This window comes from Hemiscyllium ocellatum, chromosome 7, assembly GCF_020745735.1.
Source record: "Hemiscyllium ocellatum isolate sHemOce1 chromosome 7, sHemOce1.pat.X.cur, whole genome shotgun sequence".
Lineage (NCBI taxonomy): Eukaryota > Metazoa > Chordata > Chondrichthyes > Orectolobiformes > Hemiscylliidae > Hemiscyllium > Hemiscyllium ocellatum.
Window position 1 is genome coordinate 1,096,973 of NC_083407.1, and position 21,509 is coordinate 1,118,481.

Below are 21,509 nucleotides of genomic sequence, written 5' to 3' on the forward strand. Positions count from 1 at the left end.
CCACTCGGGAGGGTTTAAACTAATCCAGAAGGGGGTGGGATCCAAAGAGTAGGGAAACGACAGAGAAGATTGAGGACAGAACAGAGGTTAATGAAAGCAAGTTAAATAGTAAAGGCAGTGTCGGTAATCCTAGTACTAGACAGGGTGAGCAACAGCAATACAGGAAGCAAAGGAAGTCTGGATTAAACTACATTTATTTTAATGCAAGAGACCTGACAGATAAGGCAAATGAATTTGGGGCATGGATTAGTGCATGTAACTTGGATATTATAGCTATTATAGAAATATTATTATAGTGATAACTGCAGATTCTGGAGACCAGAGTCAAAATGTGTGGTGCTGGAAAAGCACAGCAGGTCAGGCAGCATCTGAGGAGCAGGAGAGTCGACATTTGAGTGAGGGACAGAACTATGTTTTTGATTAGGGAGAACATCACGGTAGTACTGAGAGAGGATATTCCTGAGGGATTGTCCACTGAGCGGAAAAGTGTGAGGTAATTCACTTTGGAAGGAGTAACAAGAATGCAGAGTACTGGGCTAATAGTAAGATTCGTGGCAGTGTAGATAAGCAGAGAGATCTTGGTGTCCATGTACATAGATCCCTGAAAGTTGCCACCCAAGTTGAGACTTGTTCAGAAGGCATATGGTGTGTTAGCTTTTATTGGTAGAGGGATTGAGTTTCGGAACCATGAGATCATGCTGTAGCTTTACATACTATGGTGCGGCCACATTTGGAGTATTGCATACAAATCTGGTCACTGCATTATAGGATGCGGAAGCTTTGGAAAGGGTTCAGAAGAGATTTACTTGGATGTTGCCTGGTATGGAGGGAAGGTCTTACGAGGAAAGGCTGAGGGACTTGAGGCTGTTTTCATTAAAGAGAAGGTTGAGAGGTGACTTAATTGAGACGTAAGATAATCAGAGGGTTAGATAGGTTGGACAATGAGAGCCTTCTTCCTCAGGTGGGGATGGCTAGCATGAAGGGACATAGCTTTAAATTGAGGGGTGATAGATTTAGGACAGGTGTCAGACGTAGTCCCTTTACTCAGACAGTAGTAGGGGTGTGGAACACACTGCCTGCAACAGTATAGACTCGCCAACTTTAAGGGCATTTAAATGGTAATTGAATAGGCATATGGACAAAGATGGAATAGTGTAGGTTAGATGGGCTTCAGGTTGGTTCCACAAATCGGCGCAACATCGAGGGCTGAAGGGGCTGTACTGTACTATAATGTTCTATGTTTTATGGTGTGTTGCCTCCTGGGTACCAGGGTTCGTGATGTCTCGGATTGTGTTTTTGGGATCTTGAGGGGGAGGGGGAGCAGCCCCAAGTTGTGGTCCACATAAGCACTATTGACAAAGGTAGGAAAAGGGATGGGGATTTAAGACAGAAATTCAGGGAGCTAGGGTGGAAGCTTAGAGCTTGAACAAACAGAGTTGTTATCTCTGGTTTGTTACCTGTGCCACGTGCTAGTGAGGCAGGGAATAGTGAGAGGGAGGAGTTGAACACGTGGTGACAGGGATAGTGCAGGGAGGGAGGGTTTTGGATACCTGGATAATTGGGGCTCATTCTGGGAAAGGTGGGACCCCAGGCTGGTCTACACCGGAACCAGAGGGGTACCAATATTCTAGGGGGAGGTGGGTGAAATTTGCTAATGCTCTTTGGGAAGGTTTAAACTAATTCAGCAGGGGGATGGGAATCTAAATTGTAGTTCCAGTGTCCAGGAGATTGAGAATATTGAGGTCAGAAATGTGGTTTCAAGGTTACAAGAGTGCATTGGCAAGCAGGAAGGTGGTTTGAAGTGTGTCTACCTCAACGCCAGTAACATCCGGAATAAGGAGGGTGACCTTGCAGCGTGGGTTGGTACCTGGGACTTCGATATTGTGGCCATTTTGGAGACATGGATAGAGTAGGGACAGGAATGGTTGTTGCAGGTTCTGGGATTTTGACATTTCAATAAGAACAGATGCATTTTGGAAGGTCAAATTTGAAAGCTGAGTACAGGATTAAGGATAGGATTCTTGGCAGTGTGGAGGAACAGAGGGATCTTGGGGTGCAGGTACATAGATCCCTTAAAATGGCTACCCAAGTGGACAGGGTTGTTAAGAAAGCATATGGTGTTTTGGCTTTCATTAACAGGGGGACTGAGTTTAAGAGTCGTGAGATCTTGTTGCAGCTCTGGTTAGACCGCACTTGGAATACTGTGTCCAGTTCTGGTCGCCCTATTATAGGAAAGATGTGGATGCTTTGGAGAGGGTTCAGAGGAGGTTTACCAGGATGCTGCCTGGACTGGAGGCTTATCTTATGAGGAGAGGTTGACTGAGCTCAGACTTTTTTCATTGGAGAAACGGAGGAGGAGAGGGGACCTAATTGAGTTATACAAGATAATGAGAGGCATAGATAGTCTCTGGCTATCGACTCTATTTCCCAGGGCAGAAATGACTAACATGAGGGGTCATAGTTTTAAGCTGGTTGGAGGAAAGTATAGAGGGGATGTCAGCGGCGGGTTCTTTACACAGAGAGTTGTGAGAGCATGGAATGCGTTGCCAGCAGCAGTTGTGGAGGCGAGGTCATTGGGGACATTTAAGAGACTGCTGGACATGCATATGATCACAGACATTTGAGGATGCATACATGAGGATCAGTGGTCGGCACAACATTGTGGGCTGAAGGGCCTGTTCTGTGCTGTACTGTTCTATGTTCTATGGCCAAAGAGGGGGAAGTGTGGTATTGTCAGTCAAGGACAGTATTACAGTGGCAGAAAGGACATTTTGAGGAGTTGTTGATTGAGGTAAAATGGGCTGAGGTTAGAAACAGGAAAAGAGAGGTCACCCTGTTGGGGGTTTTCTCCAGACCTCCGTATAGTTCCAGAGATGTAGAGGAAGGGATAGCAAAGATAATTCTGGATAGGAGCGAGAGTAACAGGGTAGTTGTCATGGGGGACTTTAACTTTCAAAATATTGACTGCAAATACTATAGTTCATCTGGTTTGGGAATTGCTTCATGTCCATGCCACTGGTAGGATATTAGATGGTCTTTATTGTAGTTTGAAGATGCTATGGTGTATGGTCTGTTTAAGTCTGTTTGAAGATGCTATGGTGTATGGTCTGTTTAAGTCTGTTTGAAGATGCTATGGTGTATGGTCTGTTTAAGTCTGTTTGAAGATGCTGGGGTGTCATGGCTCTTTGCAGCTGCATCAGCTTTTGTTCTTGTGCACTGCCTCTGCCAAAGGTCTTTTCTCCCACCTACACTGCAAGATTTCCTTGTAAGAAAGAGGCCGCCCCTTTTGTTTGTCTTGCTGTGTCCAGGTGCTTCAGTGTGTGTGTTAACCATCACATGTGTACTCAAGGCCTGCAAGGATTGCTTAGTATTTAAGTCCATCCTTCAGTAGCTTTCTATAGGTTAATGTAGCAATTTTTTATGGAAAATGTCTATATCGGTGAATGCAGTCATTAACTCAACGGCACTGTTTTCTAGCATTCCATCTGACGAATCAAATAATTGACATGAATACAGAAGGTCAAGCTGACCCTGAATGGGTCATCTAACGTGGTCCATATGCTTTAGGTATATTTTAGCTCTTCAGCTGTTAATCCTAGCAGTCTGTATATACCTACATTCCTAGTTGCTAAACATAGAACATAGAACATAGAAAGATACAGCGCAGTACAGGCCCTTCGGCCCTCGATGTTGCGCCGACCGAATCCTACCTAACCTACACTAGCCCAATAACTTCCAAATGCCTATCCAATGCCCGCTTAAATGACCATAAAGAAGGAGAGTTCACCACTGCTACTGGCAGGGCATTCCATGAACTCACAACCCGCTGTGTAAAGAATCTACCCCTAACATCTGTCCTATACCTACCACCCCTTAATTTAAAGCTGTGTCCCCTAGTAACACCTGACTCCATTAGCGGTAAAAGGTTCTCAGTGTCGACCCTATCTAAACCCCTAATCATCTTATACTCCTCTATCAAATCTCCCCTAAATCTTCTCTTCTCCAATGAGAACAGCCCCAAGTGCCTCAGCCTTTCCTCATAAGATTTTCCTACCATTCCAGGCAACATCCTGGTAAACCTCCTCTGCACTCGTTCCAATGCCTCCACATCCTTCCTATAGTATGGCGACCAAAACTGCACACAATACTCCAGATGAGGCCGCACCAGAGTCTTATACAGTTGCAACATGACCTCAGGACTCCGGAACTCAATTCCTCTACCAATAAAGCCCAGTACACCATATGCCTTCCTCACAGCACTATTTACCTGGGTGGCAACTTTCAGAGATCTGTGTACATGGACACCAAGATCCCTCTGCTCATCCACACTACCAAGTAGCCTACCATTAGCCCAGTAATCCATCATCTTGTTACTCCTACCAAAGTGAATGACTTCACACTTAGCTACATTGAATTCCATTTGCCACATTTCTGCCCAGCTCTGCAACTTATCTATATCCCGCTGTAACCTACCACTTCCTTCCTCACTATCCACAACTCCACCGACTTTTGTGTCATCCGCAAACTTGCTTACCCAGCTTTCAAGCCCTTCCTCTAGATCATTTATAAAGATAACAAAAAGCAATGGTCCCAAAACAGATCCTTGTGGTACACCGCTAGTAACTGCACTCCAAGATGAATATAGTCCATCAACTACTACTCTCTGTCTCCTTCCAGCCAGCCAATTCCTAATCCAAACCTCTAATGCATCCTCAATGCCATACCCCCATAGTTTTAGCATTAGCCTACCATGGGGAACCTTATCGAACGCCTTACTAAAATCCATATACACAACATCTACTGCTTTACCCTCGTCCACTTCCTTAGTCACCTTCTCAAAGAACTTAATAAGGTTTGTGAGGCACGACCTGCCCTTCACAAAACCATGCTGGCTATCCTTGATCACGTTATTCCTATCCAGATGTTCATAAATCTTATCCCTTACCATTCTCTCTAAGACTTTACCCACCACTGAAGTCAGACTCACTGGCCTATAGTTACTAGCTCACTGGCCTATAGTTACTAGATAGTTACTAAGCAAGTCTTAATTGCTTGTTTTCTGCATCAGGCATATCTGAATCTACAAAGTAAAGATCTGAATACTGTTCAGCCATTTTAAATTCTGTTAGGAGGCTTGCTGTGTCCCAATTTAAACTAGGGCATTTTGTGGACATTCTAGCAAAACACCTTTGACCTTTTCATGCTTGCTATATATCTGGTAAATACCCCAATTACTTATCAGTTTCCTATGAGCTAAACTAGCCATAAATAGGGATCTGTCTGCTTACAACCAAGCTACATTTTCAAAACTATTTGATGCTGTACTCAGTAAAAACTTTGAGGGTTATCTCATGTTTGACTTAAGACTGACAACCCTGTATTCCATCTTTAGATTAACTTGCTTTCTGATTGTTCAAGCATGAGAAGCCTCTGAGCACCATGTTATCTGTCTCTGGTCACCATCTCATAAGCAGTGTTCTAATAATCATTCACTCGTTAGGGATGGGTCTGTTTATTTAAAACAGTCAAGCACATTACAAAGCATAATTACAGCAAACTAATGGATTTCTGTTTGAGCAGCAGACTCACAGCAGAGTAACTATGAGGCAGAGCCATTGTATTCAGAGTACTTGGAATCTTTTAAAGATGAACTGTCTTAAAGACAAGATATACATGCAACAAGACAAAGAATTGTTTCCCTCCTCAGTAATGTTAATCATTCAATCTTTCTCTCTCTCTCTCTTTCTCTCTATATCCCTCTTCCTCTATCACTCACAGTGCTCAGCAATGTCAGTGATTTGTTGGGTTTGGATTCTTTCCAACTGGCGGAGTTGCTGACCCAGAGATCGATTATTCTGCGAGGAGAGGAGATCAGCACCCCCCTCACCATAGAGCAAGTAAGGTCATCATCCCTCCCCTCACCCCTCAAACCCCCAATATCACTTCACCCCCTCAACATTACGTTTCACATTTGGAGCTGGGAAATGACGTGTTTAAACTGGATTGAGAGTGTCTGTGTGGGTTCTGCTGGGAGATGGATGATGCTTGTTCATGGAAATGAAGCTGGGCAGGGGAAGGCTTTTACGCTGCAGCTACCACATAGGTCTTACCCACCCGGCAGCTTTCCCAAACTTACCCCTGCTGCAGGCCTATAGGCAGGATTCAGAGGTTGCTAATCCTCTTTAGCACCATTTAGCACCACACTTTGTGTGGCCATTGGGAGGGATTCGAACCTAGGCACAGAAGTCTGGCTGCTACCCACTGTACCCCAGAATCCCTGCTACTTCAACTGAGGTACTGTAATAAAAGGTGAATTAAAAAGGTTCCAAACATGGATCAGGTCAAGGTGTATTCACAGAACGCAGAAAAGTACAGCACAGGAACAGGCCCTTCAGCTCACTGTGTCTATGCCAACTATGATACCATTCTAACCTAAACCCTTTTGCCTGTGCATGGTCTGTATCCCTCTATTCCCTGCCTTTTCATGGTGTTTGTCTGAATACCTCATAAGCGTTGCTATTTTATCTGCTTTAACCACTTCCCTGACAGTGTGTTCCAGGCTCCTACTACCCTCCTGTGTAAAAAAAGTCTTGCCTCGCACATCTCTTTTCATCTTTCCCCCTCTCACCTTAAACCTATGCACCCTAACATTTCACATATCCATTTTTGGGGGGGATTTTCATTCTTTCAGTGCCTCTCGTAATTTTATACACTTCTATCAGGTCACCCGTCAACCTCTGATGCTCGAGCGAAAACAACTTCTCTTTATCACTAATACATATGAATCAAGGCAATATCCTGGTCAACCTCCATTGCATCCTCTCCAAAGTCTCCACCTCCTTCCTATAGTGTGACAACTGGAACTGCGCACAATGCTCCAAATGTGACCTAACCAAAGGTTTATAAAGCTGCAACATGACTTGCTAACCTTTATACTCAGTGCCCTGACTGATGAAAGCAAGTATGCCGCAGCACCTTCTTCACCACCTTATCCACTTGTGTGGCCACTTTCAAATACACTTTTGTGTTTTGACCGACCAAAACGCATCACCTCACACTCGTCCAGATAAAACTCCATCTGACATTTCTCTGACCAACTTTCCAACTGGTCTATATCCTGCTGTATCCTTTGCCAACCTTCCTCACTATCGAGAACTCTACCAATTTTGGTCTTGTCTGAAACTTACTAATCAGTCAGAGGTCTGAGCACTGATCCCTGAGGAACACTTGATCACAGGCATCCTGTCAGAAATATGTCCCTTCACAACCATCTTGTGTGATCTATGACCAAGCCAGTTTTGTATCCAACTTAATTCACTGTAGTTTCCATGTGACTCAATCTTCTGGACGAGCCCACCAATAGGAACCTTGTCAAATCTTTAGTAAAGCCCATGTAGACAACATTCACTGCCTACCTTCATAAATCATCCAACTTGAATTGAATTAAATTAGCTTTATTGTCACATGTAATCAAATGCATACAGTGAAAAGTTTATAAGTCACCACGTACAGCACCATCCGATGTACAAAGGTACCTCGGCACAGCTTCTTCAGGTACAGATTAGTTACAGTATAACAATGTCACCAATACACAGTGCCATTTCAGGTACAGAGTGCATAGACATAAACCTTAGTTACAGAGTCATAGAGATGTACAGCATGGAAACAGACCCTTTGGTCTAACCTGTTCATGCCAACCCAATCTAGTCCCACCTGCCAGCACCCGGCCCATATCCCTCCAAACCCTTCCTATTCATATACTCATCCAAATGCCTCTTAAATGTTGCAATTGTACCAGCCTCCACCACATCCTCTGGCAGCTCATTCCATACACGTACCACTCTCTGCGTGAAAAAGTTGCTCCTTAGGTCTCTTTCATATCTTCCCTCTCTCACCCTAAACCTATGCCCTCTAGTTCTGGATTCTCCAACCCCAGGGAAAAGACTTTGTCTATTTATCCTATCCATGCCCCTCATAATTTTGTAAACTTCTATGAGGTCACCCCTCAGCGTCCGACGCTCCAGGGAAAACAGCCCCAGCCTGTTCAGCCTCTCCCTGTAGCTCAGATCCTCCAACCCTGGCAACATCCTTGTAAATCTTTTCTGAACCCTTTCAAGTTTCACAATATCTTTCCGATAGGAAGGAGACCAGAATTGCACGCAATATTCCAACAGTGACCTAACCAATGTCCTGTACAGCTGCAACATGACCTCCCAACTCCTGTACTCAATACTCTGACCAATAAAGGAAAGCATACCAAACACCTTATTCACTATCCTATCTACCTGCAACTCAACTTTCAAGGAGCTATGAACCTGCACTCCAAGGTCTCTTTGTTCAGCAACACTCCCTAGGACCTTACCATTCAGTGTATAAGTCCTGCTAAGGTTTGCTTTCCCAAAATGCAGCACCTCACATTTATCTGAATTAAACTCCATCTGCCACTTCTCAGCCTATTGGCCCATCTGGTCCAGATCCTGCTGTAATCTGAGGTAACCCTCTTCGCTGTCCACTATACCTCCAATTTTGGTGTCATCTGCAAACTTACTAACTGTACCTCTTATGCTCGCATCTAAATCATTTATGTAAATGACAAAAAGTAGAGGACCCAGCACCGATCCTTGTGGCACTCCACTGGTCACAGGCCTCCAGTCTGAAAAACAACCCTCCGCCACCACCCTCAGTCTACTACCTTTGAGCCAGTCTATATCCAAATGGCTAGTTCTCCCTGTATTCCATGAGATCTAACATTGCTAATCAGTCTCCCATGGGGAACCTTGTCGAATGCCTTACTGAAGTCCATATAGATCACATCTACTGCTCTGCCCTCATTAATCGTCTGGCACCTCACCTGTGACTATTGGTGATACAAATATCTCAGCAAGAGATCCAGCAATCACTTCTCTAGCTTCCCACAGAGTTCTCGGGTACGCCTGATCAGGTCCTAGGATTTATTCACCTTTAACCTTTTCAAGACATCCAGCACTTCATCCTCTGTAATCTGGACATTTTGCAAGATGTCACCATCTATTTCCCTACAGTCTATATCTTCCATGTCCTTTTCCACAGTAAATACTGATGCAAAATATTTATCTAGTATCTCCCCCATTTTCTGTGGCTCCACACAAAGGCCGCCTTGCTGATCTTTGAGGGGCCCTATTCTCTCCCTAGTTACCCTTTTGTCCTTAATATATTTGTAAAAACCCTTTGGATTCTCCTTAATTCCATTTGCCAAAGCTATCTCATGTCCCCTTTTTGCCCTCCTGATTTCCCTCTTAAGTATACTCCTACTTCCTTTGTACTCTTCTAAGGATTCACTCGATCTATCGTGTCTATACCTTACATATGCTTCCTTCTTTTTCTTAACCAAACCCTCAATTTCTTTGGTCATCCAGCATTCCCTATACCTACCAGCCTTCCCTTTCAGTCTGACAGGGATATACTTGCTCTGGATTTTTGTTATCTCATTTCTGAAGACTTCCCATTTTCCTGATGAAGGACTTTTGCCCGAAACGTCGATTTCGCTGCACTTTGGATGCTGCCTGAACTGCTGTGCTCTTCCAGCACCACTGATCCAGAATCTGGTTTCCAGCATCTGCAGTCATTGTTTTCCATTTTCCAGCCGTCCCTTTACCTGCGAACATCTGCCTCCAAACAGCTTTTGAAAGCTCTTGCCTAATACCATCAAATTGGCCTTTTTCCAGTTTAGAACTTCAACTTTTAGATCTGGTCTATCCTTTTCCATCACTATTTTAAAACGTATAGAATTATGGTCGCTGGCCCCAAAGTGCTCCCCCACTGACACCTCAGTCACCTGCCCTGCCTTATTTCCAAAGAGTAGGTCAAGTTTTGCACCTTCTCTAGTAGGTACATCCACATACTGAATCAGAAAATTGTCCTGTATGCACTTAAGAAATTCCCTTCCATCTAAATCTTTAACACTATGGCAGTTTCAGTCTATGTTTGGGAAGTTAAAATCCCCTACCATAACCACACTATTATTTTTACAGATAGCTGAGATCTCCTTGCAAGTTTGTTTCTCAATTTCCCCCTGACTATTGGGGGATCTATAATATAATCCTAATAAGGTGATCATCCCTTTCTTATAGAGGAATGAAGAAAAAAAGCGACATTATAGCGATACACAGTATGACCATAGGTCAGGAAGACAAGAAACAAAATCAGACATCACTGTCTCTGAACAAGGGCTGTCTGCAGCAGACCAGCCCAGCTCGGACAGCTGGCTGCCCCCAACTGAACCACATCTTCATTGCTTCCTCAAAAAGACGCAGTTAAATTTGTGAGACAGGACTTCCCTTACACAAAGCCATGCTGACTATCCTTAATAAATCCATTCTTTTCAAAATACAAATAAATCCTGTCCCTCAGAATATTTTCCAATCATTTCCCTATCCCTGGCATTTAATTTCATGGATTATCTCTGTTCCCCTTCAACAAAGGAACAACATTGGCTATTCTCCTTTCTTGTGGAACTTCACCTGTGGCAAAAGAGGATATAAAGATCTCTGCCAAGTCCTTTCTCCTTCCTTTCCTTCCTGAGTATCCTGGCTTAAATCCCATGAGTCTCTGGGGATTAATCTACTTTAATGGTTTTCAAGACCCTCAACATGTCTTCCTCATTAATATCCAATGTCCCAGAGTATCAACATGCCACATTCTTTTAATTTCATTGCAATTAACACTTCAAACAGATGTGCTATCTAGATGAATAAATTGCAAGTGGAGATTTTTTAAGATTAAGAGCAAATGAGACATAGTTTCATAGTATTGGAAGCAGGAGTAGGCCATTTGGCCCATCGAGCCTGTTCCACCATTCATTAAGCTCATGGCTGATCTGTCCATCATCTCAGCTCCACATATCCTCATTATCCCATAACCCTTAGTTCCTCTACCATGCAAAAGCCATCTAACTCAGTCTTGAATATATTTAATGGAGCTGCCTCTACTACTTCCTTGGACAGAGAATTCCATAAATTCATTACAGTCTGGGAAAAGCAGTTCCTCCTCATCTCTGTTCTAAGTCTACTCCCCCTAATCTTGAAGCCATGTCCCCTAGTCCTAGTGCCACCCGCCAGTGGAAACAACTTGCCTGCCTCTATCTTATCTGTCCCTATCATAATTTTATATGTTTCTATAAGGTCCCCTCTCATTCATCGAAGTTCTAGTGAGTATAGTCCCAGGCAGCTCAGTAACCCCCTCATGTCTGGAATCAATCCGGTGACCCTCCTCTGCACCACCTCCAAAGCCAGTATATCCTTCCTCAAGTAAGGAGACCAGAACTGCGCCCAATACTCCAGGTGCAGCCTCCAACATCTCTACATTTGCAGCAGAACCTCCCTGATCTGAAATTCAATCCCTCTAGCAGTGAAAGTCAATATTCCCTTATCTTCCTGATTACCTGTTGCATCTGCAAATCAACTTTTAGTGTTTCATCTATGAGCATTCCTTCTGCACAACAGCATGCTGCAATCTTTCACCATTTAAATAATACTCTGACCTACAACTTTTACTGCCAAAGAGGATGCCCTCACATTTACCAACATTCTACTCCATCTGTCAGACCCTTGCCCACTCATTAACCTGTCTAATGTCTTTGCAGACCCTCCATATCCTCTGCACAGTTTGCCTTTCCACTCAATTTACTGTCATCACTGAACTTGGATACACTCTGTCTCCTCTTCCAAATCATTTATATAAGTCATGAACAGTTGTGGACCCAACACCGACCCCTGCAGCACCCCACTCACCACTGATCTCCAACCAGGGGAACACCCAATTCCTGATGAAGGGCTTTTGCCCGGAACGTCGAATTTCCTGTTCCTTGGATGCTGCCTGACCTGCTGTGCTTTAACCAGCAACACATTTTCAACACCCATTTATCCCAACCCTCTGCTTTCTGTTGGTTAGCCAGTCCTCTATTCATGTTAGTATATTCGCCACAACTCCACGTGTCCTTATCTTATAGATGAGTTTTTAATGCAGCAACTTATCGTGTGCCTTGTGGAAATCCAAGTACACAACATCCACCTGTTCCCCTTCATCCACCGCGCTTGTTACATCCTCAAAGAACTCCAGTACCTTTGTCAAACATAACCTTTCTTTCCTGAATCCATGGTGTGTCTGCCTGATGGAATAAAAAATGAGGTCTGCAGATGCTGGAGATCACAGCTGAAAATGTGTTGCTGGTCAAAGCACAGCAGGCCAGGCAGCATCTCAGGAATAGAGAATTCGACGTTTCGAGCATAAGCCCTTCATCAGGATGGAACCCTTTCCATCCAGATGTCTCACCATTTCTTCTTTAATGATAGCCTCCAGCATTTCCCCAACTACAGATTTTAAGCTAACTGGCCTATAGTTACCTGCCTTTTGCCTACACCCTTTTTAAACAGCAGCGTGACATTCACTATCTTCCAGTCTGCCGGGAGCTGTCCGGAGTCCAGTGAATTTTGGTAAATTACCACTAATGCATTAACTATAACTGTTGCCATTTCGTCCAGCACTCTGGGATGCCCATACTGTTAGGTGCATTAGTCAGGGGGAAAATGGGTCTGGGTGGGTTACTCTTTGGAGGGTTGGTAAGGACTGGTTGGGCCGAAGGACCTATTTCACACTATAGGGAATCTAATATAATCTAATCTTAAAGAATGCCTGTTTGATTTGAGACTATGCCCTCTGGTCCTAGACTCTCCCATGAGAGAATTATATGTTCTAGGAGGCAATCCTATCACTGCCAGTGAGAAGGCAGGATAGTAGGTTGGGAAGCTGTCTGAAGCCAGTAATGCATGATCAAGGGAAACTGGTGGGTATAGTGTTGTCAGAACTCACTTGGAAAGTACTGACTGGGGGGAGTCCAGAATCAGGTGTCGCACAGTCTAAGGATAGGGAGTAGGTTTCACCCAGAGGTTGAGACAGTGGAATTCTCGGCCACACAAAGTAAATGAGGCCAAAGTATTGAATATTTTCGAGAATGGGCTGGACCTTGGGGTGGGGGTGGGAATGGGGGAGTGGAGAGTAGGGAGAGAGTGGAAGACTGTCGTGCCTCACGGCACCAGGGACCCGGGTTCAATTCCAGCTTTGGGCAACTGTGTGGAGTTTGCACATTCTCCCCTGTCTGCGTGTTTCCTCTGGGTTTCCTCTGGGTGTTCCAGTTTCCTCCCACAGTCCAAAGATGTGCAGGTTAGGTGAATTGGCCATGCTAAATTGCCCATAGTGTTCAGGGATGTGTAGGATAGGTACATTTCTGATGAAGGGCTCTGAGTAAAAAATGAGGTCTGCAGATGCTGGAGATCACAGCTGCAAATGTGTTGCTGGTCAAAGCACAGCAGGTTAGGCAGCATCTCAGGAATAGAGAATTCGACGTTTCGAGCATAAGCCCTTCATCAGGAATAATTATTCCTGATGAAGGGCTTATGCTCGAAACGTCGAATTCTCTATTCCTGAGATGCTGCCTAACCTGCTGTGCTTTGACCAGCAACACATTTGCAGCAGTGATGAAGGGCTCTGGCCCAAAACGTCGAATCTCCTGTTCCCTGGATGCTGCCTGACCTGCTGTGCTTTTCCAGCAACACATTTTCAGCTGTGTAGGATAGGTACACAATTATAAAGGATGAAAGGAAACAAATGGCTCCCTTTCGGAATGGCAGGCAGTGACCAGTGGGGTACTGCAGGGATCCGTGCTGGGACCGCAGCTTTTTACAATATATATTAATGATATAGAAGATGGTATTAATAGTAACATTAACAAATTTGCTGATGATACAAAGCTGGGTGGCAGGGTGAAATGTGAGGAGGATGTTAGGAGATTACAGGGTGACCTGGACAGGTTAGGTGAGTGGTCAGATGCATGGCTGATGCAGTTTAATGTGGATAAATGTATGGTTATCCACTTTGGTGGCAAGAACAGGAAGGCAGATTACCACCTCAATGGAGTCAATTTAGGTAAAAGAGCAGTACAGAGAGATCTGGGTGTTCTTGTACACCAATCAATGAAGGTAAGCATGCAAGTACAGCAGGTAGTGAAGAAGGCTAATAGCATGCTGGCCTTCATAACAAGAGGGATTGAGAATAGAAGCAAAGAGGTTCTTCTGCAGCTGTACAGGGCCCTGGTGAGACCGCTCCTGGAATATTGTGCGCAGTTCTGGTCTCCAAATTTGAGGAAAGACATTCTGGCTATTGAGGGAGTGCAGCATAGGTTCATGAGGTCAATTCCTGGAATGGCGAGATTATCTTATGTTGAAAGACTGGAGCGACTGGGCTTGTATACCCTTGAGTTTAGAAGACTGAGAGGGGATCTGATTGAGACATATAAGATTATTAAAGGATTGGACACTCTGGAGTCAGGAAACATGTTTCCACTGTTGGGTGAGTGCCGAACCAGAGGACACAGCTTAAAAATATGGGGTAGACCATTTAGGACAGAGATGAGGAGAAACTTCTTCACCCACAGAGTGGTGGCTGTGTGGAATGCTCTGCCCCAGAGGGCAGTGGAGGCCCAGTCTCTGGATTCGTTTAAGAAAGAGTTGGATAGAGCTCTCAAGGATAGTGGAATCAAGGGTTATGGAGATAAGGCACGAACAGGATACTGATTAAAGATGATCAGCCATGATCATAATGAATGGTGGTGCAGGCTCGAAGGGCAGAATGGTCTACTCCTGTATCTATTGTCTATTGCCTATTAGTTAGGAGAAAGTATAGGATAATAGGATGGAAGAGGACTTGCCATCTGAGGTAGTTTGGGCTGAGGTTAGAAATAGGAAAGGTGAGGTCACCCTGTTAGGTGTTTTCTACAGGCCTCCTAATAGTCCTAGAGAAGTAGAGGATAATATTGCGAGGATGATTCAGGAAAAGAGTGAAGGTAGCAGGGTGGTTGTTATGGGGGACTTTAACTTCCCAGATATTGACTGGGAGAGCTATAGCTCGAGTTCATTAGATGGGTCGGTGTTTATCCAATGTGTGCAGGAGGGTTTCCTGACACAATATGTAGACAGGCCAACAAGAGGTGAGGCTATACTGGATTTGGTTCTAGGTAATGAACCAGGCCAGGTGTTAGACTTGGAGGTAGGTGAGCACTTCGGGGACAGTGACCACAACTCAGTGACTTTTACTTTAGTGATGGATAGGGATAAGTGTGCGCCGCAGGGGAAGAGTTATAGCTGGGGGCAGGGAAATTATGATGCAGTGAGGCATGACTTAGGATGTGTGGATTGGAAAAACAGGCTTCAAGAGAAGAACACTAATGAGATGTGGGGATTGTTCAAGGAGCAGCTACTACGTGTCCTCGATAAGTATGTACCAGTCAGGCATGGTGCAAAGGGCCTTGTGAGGCAGCCGTGGTTTAGTAAGGAATTGGAATCCCTTGTGAAAGGGAAGAAGGCGGCATATGTAAAGATGAGGCGTGAAGGTTCAGTTGGGGCGATAGAGAGTTATAAGGTAGCCAGGAAGGATCTAAAGAGAGAGCTAAGAGAAGCGAGAAGGGGACATGAAAAGTCTTTAGCTGGTAGGATTAGGGAAAACCCAAAGGCTTTCTATAGGTATGTCAGGAATAAACGGATGACTAGGGTAGGTATCGGTCCAGTCAAGGATAGTAGTGGGAAGTTGTGTGTGGAGGCGGAGGAGATTGGAGAGACACTAAATCAATACTTTTCATCAGTATTCACTCAGGAACAGGGCACTGTTGCTGATGTGAATATGGAGTCACAAATGATTAGAATGGATGGCCTGGAAATATGCAGGGAAGAGGTTCTGGGAATATTGGAAAGGATGAAAATAGATAAGTCTCCTGGGCCTGATGGCATTTACCCTAGGATCCTATGGGAAGCTAGGGAGGAGATAGCAGAGCCATTGGCCTGGATTTTTATGTCGTCATTGTCAACGGGAATAGTACCAGAGGACTGGAGGATAGCGAATGTGGTCCCCTTGTTCAAGAAAGGGAGTAGGGATAGCCCTAGTAACTATAGGCCAGTGAGTCTGACTTCAGTGGTGGGCAAAGTCTTAGAGAGAATGGTAAGGGATAAGATTTATGAACATCTGGATAGGAATAACGTGATCGAGGATAGCCAGCATGGTTTTGTGAAGGGCAGGTCGTGCCTCACAAACCTTATTGAGTTCTTTGAGAAGGTGACTAAGGAAGTGGACGAGGGTAAAGCAGTAGATGTTGTGTATATGGATTTTAGTAAGGCGTTCGATAAGGTTTCCCATGGTAGGCTAATGCTAAAACTACGGAGGTATGGCATTGAGGATACATTAGAGGTTTGGATTAGGAATTGGCTGGCTGGAAGAAGACAGAGGGTAGTAGTTGATGGACTATGTTCATCTTGGAGTGCAGTTACTAGCGGTGTACCACAAGGATCTGTTTTGGGACCATTGCTTTTTGTTATCTTTATAAATGATCTGGAGGAAGGGCTTGAAAGCTGGGTAAGCAAGTTTGCGGATGACACAAAAGTCGGTGGAGTTGTGGATAGTGAGGAAGGAAGTGGTAGTTTACAGCGGGATATAGATAAGTTGCAGAGCTGGGCGGAAATGTGACAAATGGAATTCAATGTAGCTAAGTGTGAAGTCATTCACTTTGGTAGGAGTAACAAGAAGATGGATTACTGGGCTAATGGTAGGCTACTTGGTAGTGTGGATGAGCAGAGGGATCTTGGTGTCCATGTACACAGATCTCTGAAAGTTGCCACCCAGGTAAATAGTGCTGTGAGGAAGGCATATGGTGTACTGGGCTTTATTGGTAGAGGAATTGAGTTCCGGAGTCCTGAGGTCATGTTGCAACTGTATAAGACTCTGGTGCGGCCTCATCTGGAGTATTGTGTGCAGTTTTGGTCGCCATACTATAGGAAGGATGTGGAGGCATTGGAACGAGTGCAGAGGAGGTTTACCAGGATGTTGCCTGGAATGGTAGGAAAATCTTATGAGGAAAGGCTGAGGCACTTGGGGCTGTTCTCATTGGAGAAAAGAAGGTTTAGGGGAGATTTGATAGAGGTGTATAAGATGATTAGGGGTTTAGATAGGGTCGACACTGAGAACCTTTTACCGCTAATGGAGTCAGGTGTTACTAGGGGACACAGCTTTAAATTAAGGGGTGGTAGGTATAGGACAGATGTTAGGGGTAGATTCTTTACACAGCGGGTTGTGAGTTCATGGAATGCCCTGCCAGTAGCAGTGGTGAACTCTCCTTCTTTAGGGTCATTTAAGCAGGCATTGGATAGGCATTTGGAAGTTATTGGGCTAGTGTAGGTTAGGTAGGATTCGGTCGGCGCAACATCGAGGGCCGAAGGGCCTGTACTGCGCTGTATCTTTCTATGTTCTATGTTCTATGTAATAGGGTAGGGGAATGGGTCTGGGTGGGTTACTCTTCAGAGGGTTGGTGTGGACTTGTTGGGCCGAGGGGCCTGTTTCCACACTAAAATGAACTGGCTGCTAACAGAAAACAGAAATCCAAAAGTCTTCAATTTGCATATGAAAAGTAAAAAATGAGGTAAAGTCAGCGTGTGGCTGATTGGTGACCAAAGAAACGTCTTTGCACATGAAGACAGGATATGGGTGTTCTTTGGTCTTTGTTTACCTCAGAGGCCATGATGACAGTAGAGGAAGGAGAAAGTGAGAACTGCAGATGCTGGAGATCAGAGTCGAAAAGTGTTACACTGGAAAAGCACAGCAGGTCAGGCAGCATCCGAGGAACAGGAGAACCGACATTTTGAGCATCAGCCTTTCATCAGGACTTTCTTGATGGAGGCTTGTGCTTGAAACATCAATTCTCCTGCTCCTCAGATGCTGCCTGACTTGCTGTGCTTTTCCAGTGCCACACTCTTTGACTCTAACAGAGGAGGAAGCTCAGTTGATAGCAGGGTTTAGATGTAATTGTGATGAGATATCGAATAGACTGTACTTAAAGTTGACAAGGCATTGAGACCGAGCGGGATGTATCCAAGGGCCATGACGGACATGAGAGTGGAAGTTACACAGACACTGGCCACATCATCCAGTCTTCCTTAAACTCTGGGGTGAAACATTAAAGGGCAGAATCTTACTGGGCCCTGAGTGAAGCTATGATAGGATTTGTGGTAGAATTGGCGAAGTTCAGTGAGGTCCATATGCCATTGGGATCAACTCACTGCATCTTTTATGCATTGCTGAGTTGGTGAGATGACTTTCTCAATGGACAGTGGTGAGTTGCTAATTAAGGAGATTTATAGCGTGCGAAATACCTTACCAACCTGCCGAATTGACATTCACTTATCAAACACATTGAAAAATTTGGACATTGAGAATTCTTGGCTTGGAAGTCACAGCGTGTACCTGGTGACTTCAGCTCACCACTGGCTGCGAGGAACTTGGCAAGAAACAGCATCTCAGGGCATGATCCATGGGCACCAGCCACATACACCCCTTCTCCATAGACACTGGCATGCAATACTTGCCAATCTTTCTTGACCATCATCCCACTTCTCTGATCCATTTACATGTCACTCAAAAAGAACAGACTTGCATTGTAGGGCACATCAACATCTAACATCAAAAGACTGCTGCAAAGATACTTTATACACAGGGACAGGCACCTAGCCCATCTCAGGACTGCTCGCTTGCTGTGCTAATGGTCACTCACTTAGAACTGACCTGTGTACTCACACTATTCCTGCCTTGCATTCCCATGTCAATCTGCATAGTCACATGACCAGGCAGCTCAGCAGTCTTCAGTTGATGTGGTGTATATCTTGTTGTTACATCAATCTTACACGTATACCATGTGCTGGCAGCTTACACAGCAAACACTGTATGTGCAGGAAGCAGGCAGTCAGGGCTCAGAGACCTGAAAGGGTTCAGAAAAGATTTACAAGGATGTTGCCAGGGTTGGAGGATTTGAGCTATAGGGAGAGGTTGAATTGGTTAGGCTGTTTTCCCTGGAGCATCAGAGGCTGAGGGGTGACCTTATAGAGGTTTATAAAATTATGAGGGGCACGGATAGGGTAAATAGACAAAGTCTTTTCCCTGTGGTGGGGGAGTCCAGAACTAGAGGGCATAGGTTTAGGGTGAGAGTGGAAAGATATAAAAGAGACCTAAGGGGCAACCTTTTCACGCAGAGATTGGTATGTATCTGGAATGAGCTGCCAGAGGATGTGGTGGAGGCTGGTACAATTGCAACATTTAAGAGGCATTTGGATGGGTGTATGAATAGCAAGAGTTTGGAGGGACATGGGCCAGGTGCTGGCAGGTGGGACTAGATTGGGTTGGGATATCTGGTCAGCATGGATGGGTTGGACCGAAGGGTCTGTTTCCGTGCTGTACATTTCTGACTCAATAAGTCCATGGGGGGTCCTGTCAAGGGGTCTTGACACAACTAATAAAGGATAACATCCAGTAGCAGCCCAAGGCACTGGCCACGGTCAAATGTCCATTCAAGATGTTCTCAGTCTGTTCTTGCAGTCCAAAACCATAACTGGTTCTGTAGCTCAATGTTGGATAGTCCAATGATAAGGATAATGCAGTCAGGGACCTGGGCACTCATGCAGAGCCATTGAAGGTTCCTCAAGGGATGGGACACAGTCAATGAATCAGGTTCATCGACAGAAACGTAGAGGAAAGGGGATTTAGTGGGATAAAAGGAGGCAGCTACTACAGGAGGGAGACTAGAGAACCTATTCTTCAGGATTAGGCTGCAGGCTGGGAGAAGGGAAAGAGTCAAGAGTGTGATGCTGGAAAAGGAGGTCAGGCAGCGTGCGACGAGCAGGACAATTGATGTTTCGGGCAAAAGCCCTTCATCAGGAGAAGGGAAAGACAATTATAAAGGAGGGCACCAGGATCTTTAAAGACGGGTGGGAGGTGCGGGGGGGGGGGGGGGGGGGGGGGGGAGCTAAAAACAGAATGGATGGGGTTGAAGGATGAGAGGATGGTTCTTGTATTCTCTGGGGTATTCTCTGGGTTCTTATATTCTCTGGGGTAGCTCTGCTTCAGTGGGAGGCTGGAAAGTAGAGAGACAGTGTTTGACCATTACTGGCATGGTCACATCCTAAGCCAGGGGCTGTGTGGGGTATTAGGGGCAAGTGGGCAGTTGCAGGCTTATGTTGATGGTTTGGGTGGAGACCTAGGAAGTGTAAAGCCTAAGGGGTTCACAGAAATGGATCTCAAGAAGGAGGTTGGATGTTCAAGGCTTCACCAACAGGAGCACATTCCAAGCCACAAGCCAAGAAGCACCCACTGTAACCTTCCGTCAGGTTGGAAATTCAAAGTATGCAATGGAGAGAATGATGGCTGTGAGTGGCTGGGGTAAGTAGCTTACTCTGTGATGGAGGGTCTGATGTGAAACCCTTTCCAGGGAAACAACATTACACACCGATTCAGGCACAGTATGGGACACAGCTGTGGCTTTGTAGCCCCTAGCGATCCTAGGGGCTAGAGAGTGAACACATTCACTCTCTGTTTGCTGTACACCCCTCTATCTCAGACATCATTGGCTGCTTTTGGACACAGAGACCAGGGACACAATTGATAGGTTGTAGGATGAGGAACAATGATATCAGCAGGACCCATTGCCTTTATACATCTTATTCCTCTTTTTTCCTAAATGCAACAGCAAGCTGTCAATACAGACATCGATCCATGGTAAAGCATGTGGGGACATGAACTCATGCTGGCACATTTACAATTGTGGCTCTGTAGACTGGCAGATATAAGGTCAAGGGTCCCCTATGTATAAGATGTAGGGGAGGCAATGGACAAGCAGTATTATCGCTGGACTGTTAATCCAGAGACCTTTTCTGGGGACCTGGATTTGAATCCTGCCACGGCAGATGGTAGAATTTTGAATTTAATAAAAATCTGGAATTAAGAGTCTTAACGATGACCATGAATCTGTTATCTGTTGTCAGGGAAAAAAAGCCATGTGGCTCACTAATATCCTTTAGGGAAGGAAACTGCCATCCTTACCTGGTCTGGCCTCCATATGACTCCAGACCCACAGCAATGGGGTTGACTCTCAAATGATCTCTGGGTGATTAGGAATAGGCAATGAATGCTGGCTTAACCACTGGCACCTCATCCTGTGAATGAATAGAACAAAAGTGAGACAAATACATTGACAATCCAACCAGAGCAGGGACCATACTAGACTTGGAATTAGGGAGTGAGCCAGGACAGGTGATCAGTGTTTCACAAGGAGAGAATTTTGGACTTAGTAACTATAACTCCATAAGATTTTGAATAGTGATGGACAAGGACAAGAGTTGCCCTCAGGTGAGGATGCTTAATTGGGCAAGGGTCAATTACATCCAAATTTGACAAGAACTGGGGAACGTGGATTGGAGTTATTTGAGGGCTAATCTATGTCTCGCATGTGGGAGGGTCTGAAAAACCAGTTGATTAAAGTGCAGGACATGCATGTCCCAGCAAAACGGAAGGATAGGAATGGCACGATTCAGGAACCATGGATGACCAGGGAAATTATAAGCTTAGTCAAAAGGATAAGGGAAGCATATATTAGGTCTAGGCAGCTACAA

At 44.9% G+C, this 21,509-nt stretch overlaps 1 protein-coding gene across 1 annotated transcript in view; it reads left to right on the top strand.

Annotated features, from left to right (window-relative positions):
* LOC132817680 (unconventional myosin-X-like) overlaps positions 1-21,509 on the top strand; it is a 241,470-nt gene that overhangs the window by 54,075 nt on the left and 165,886 nt on the right. The window contains exon 11 of the mRNA XM_060828179.1: positions 5,779-5,897. Within this exon, the coding sequence (XP_060684162.1) occupies positions 5,779-5,897 (119 nt within the window). The remainder of the gene's footprint in view (positions 1-5,778; positions 5,898-21,509) is intronic.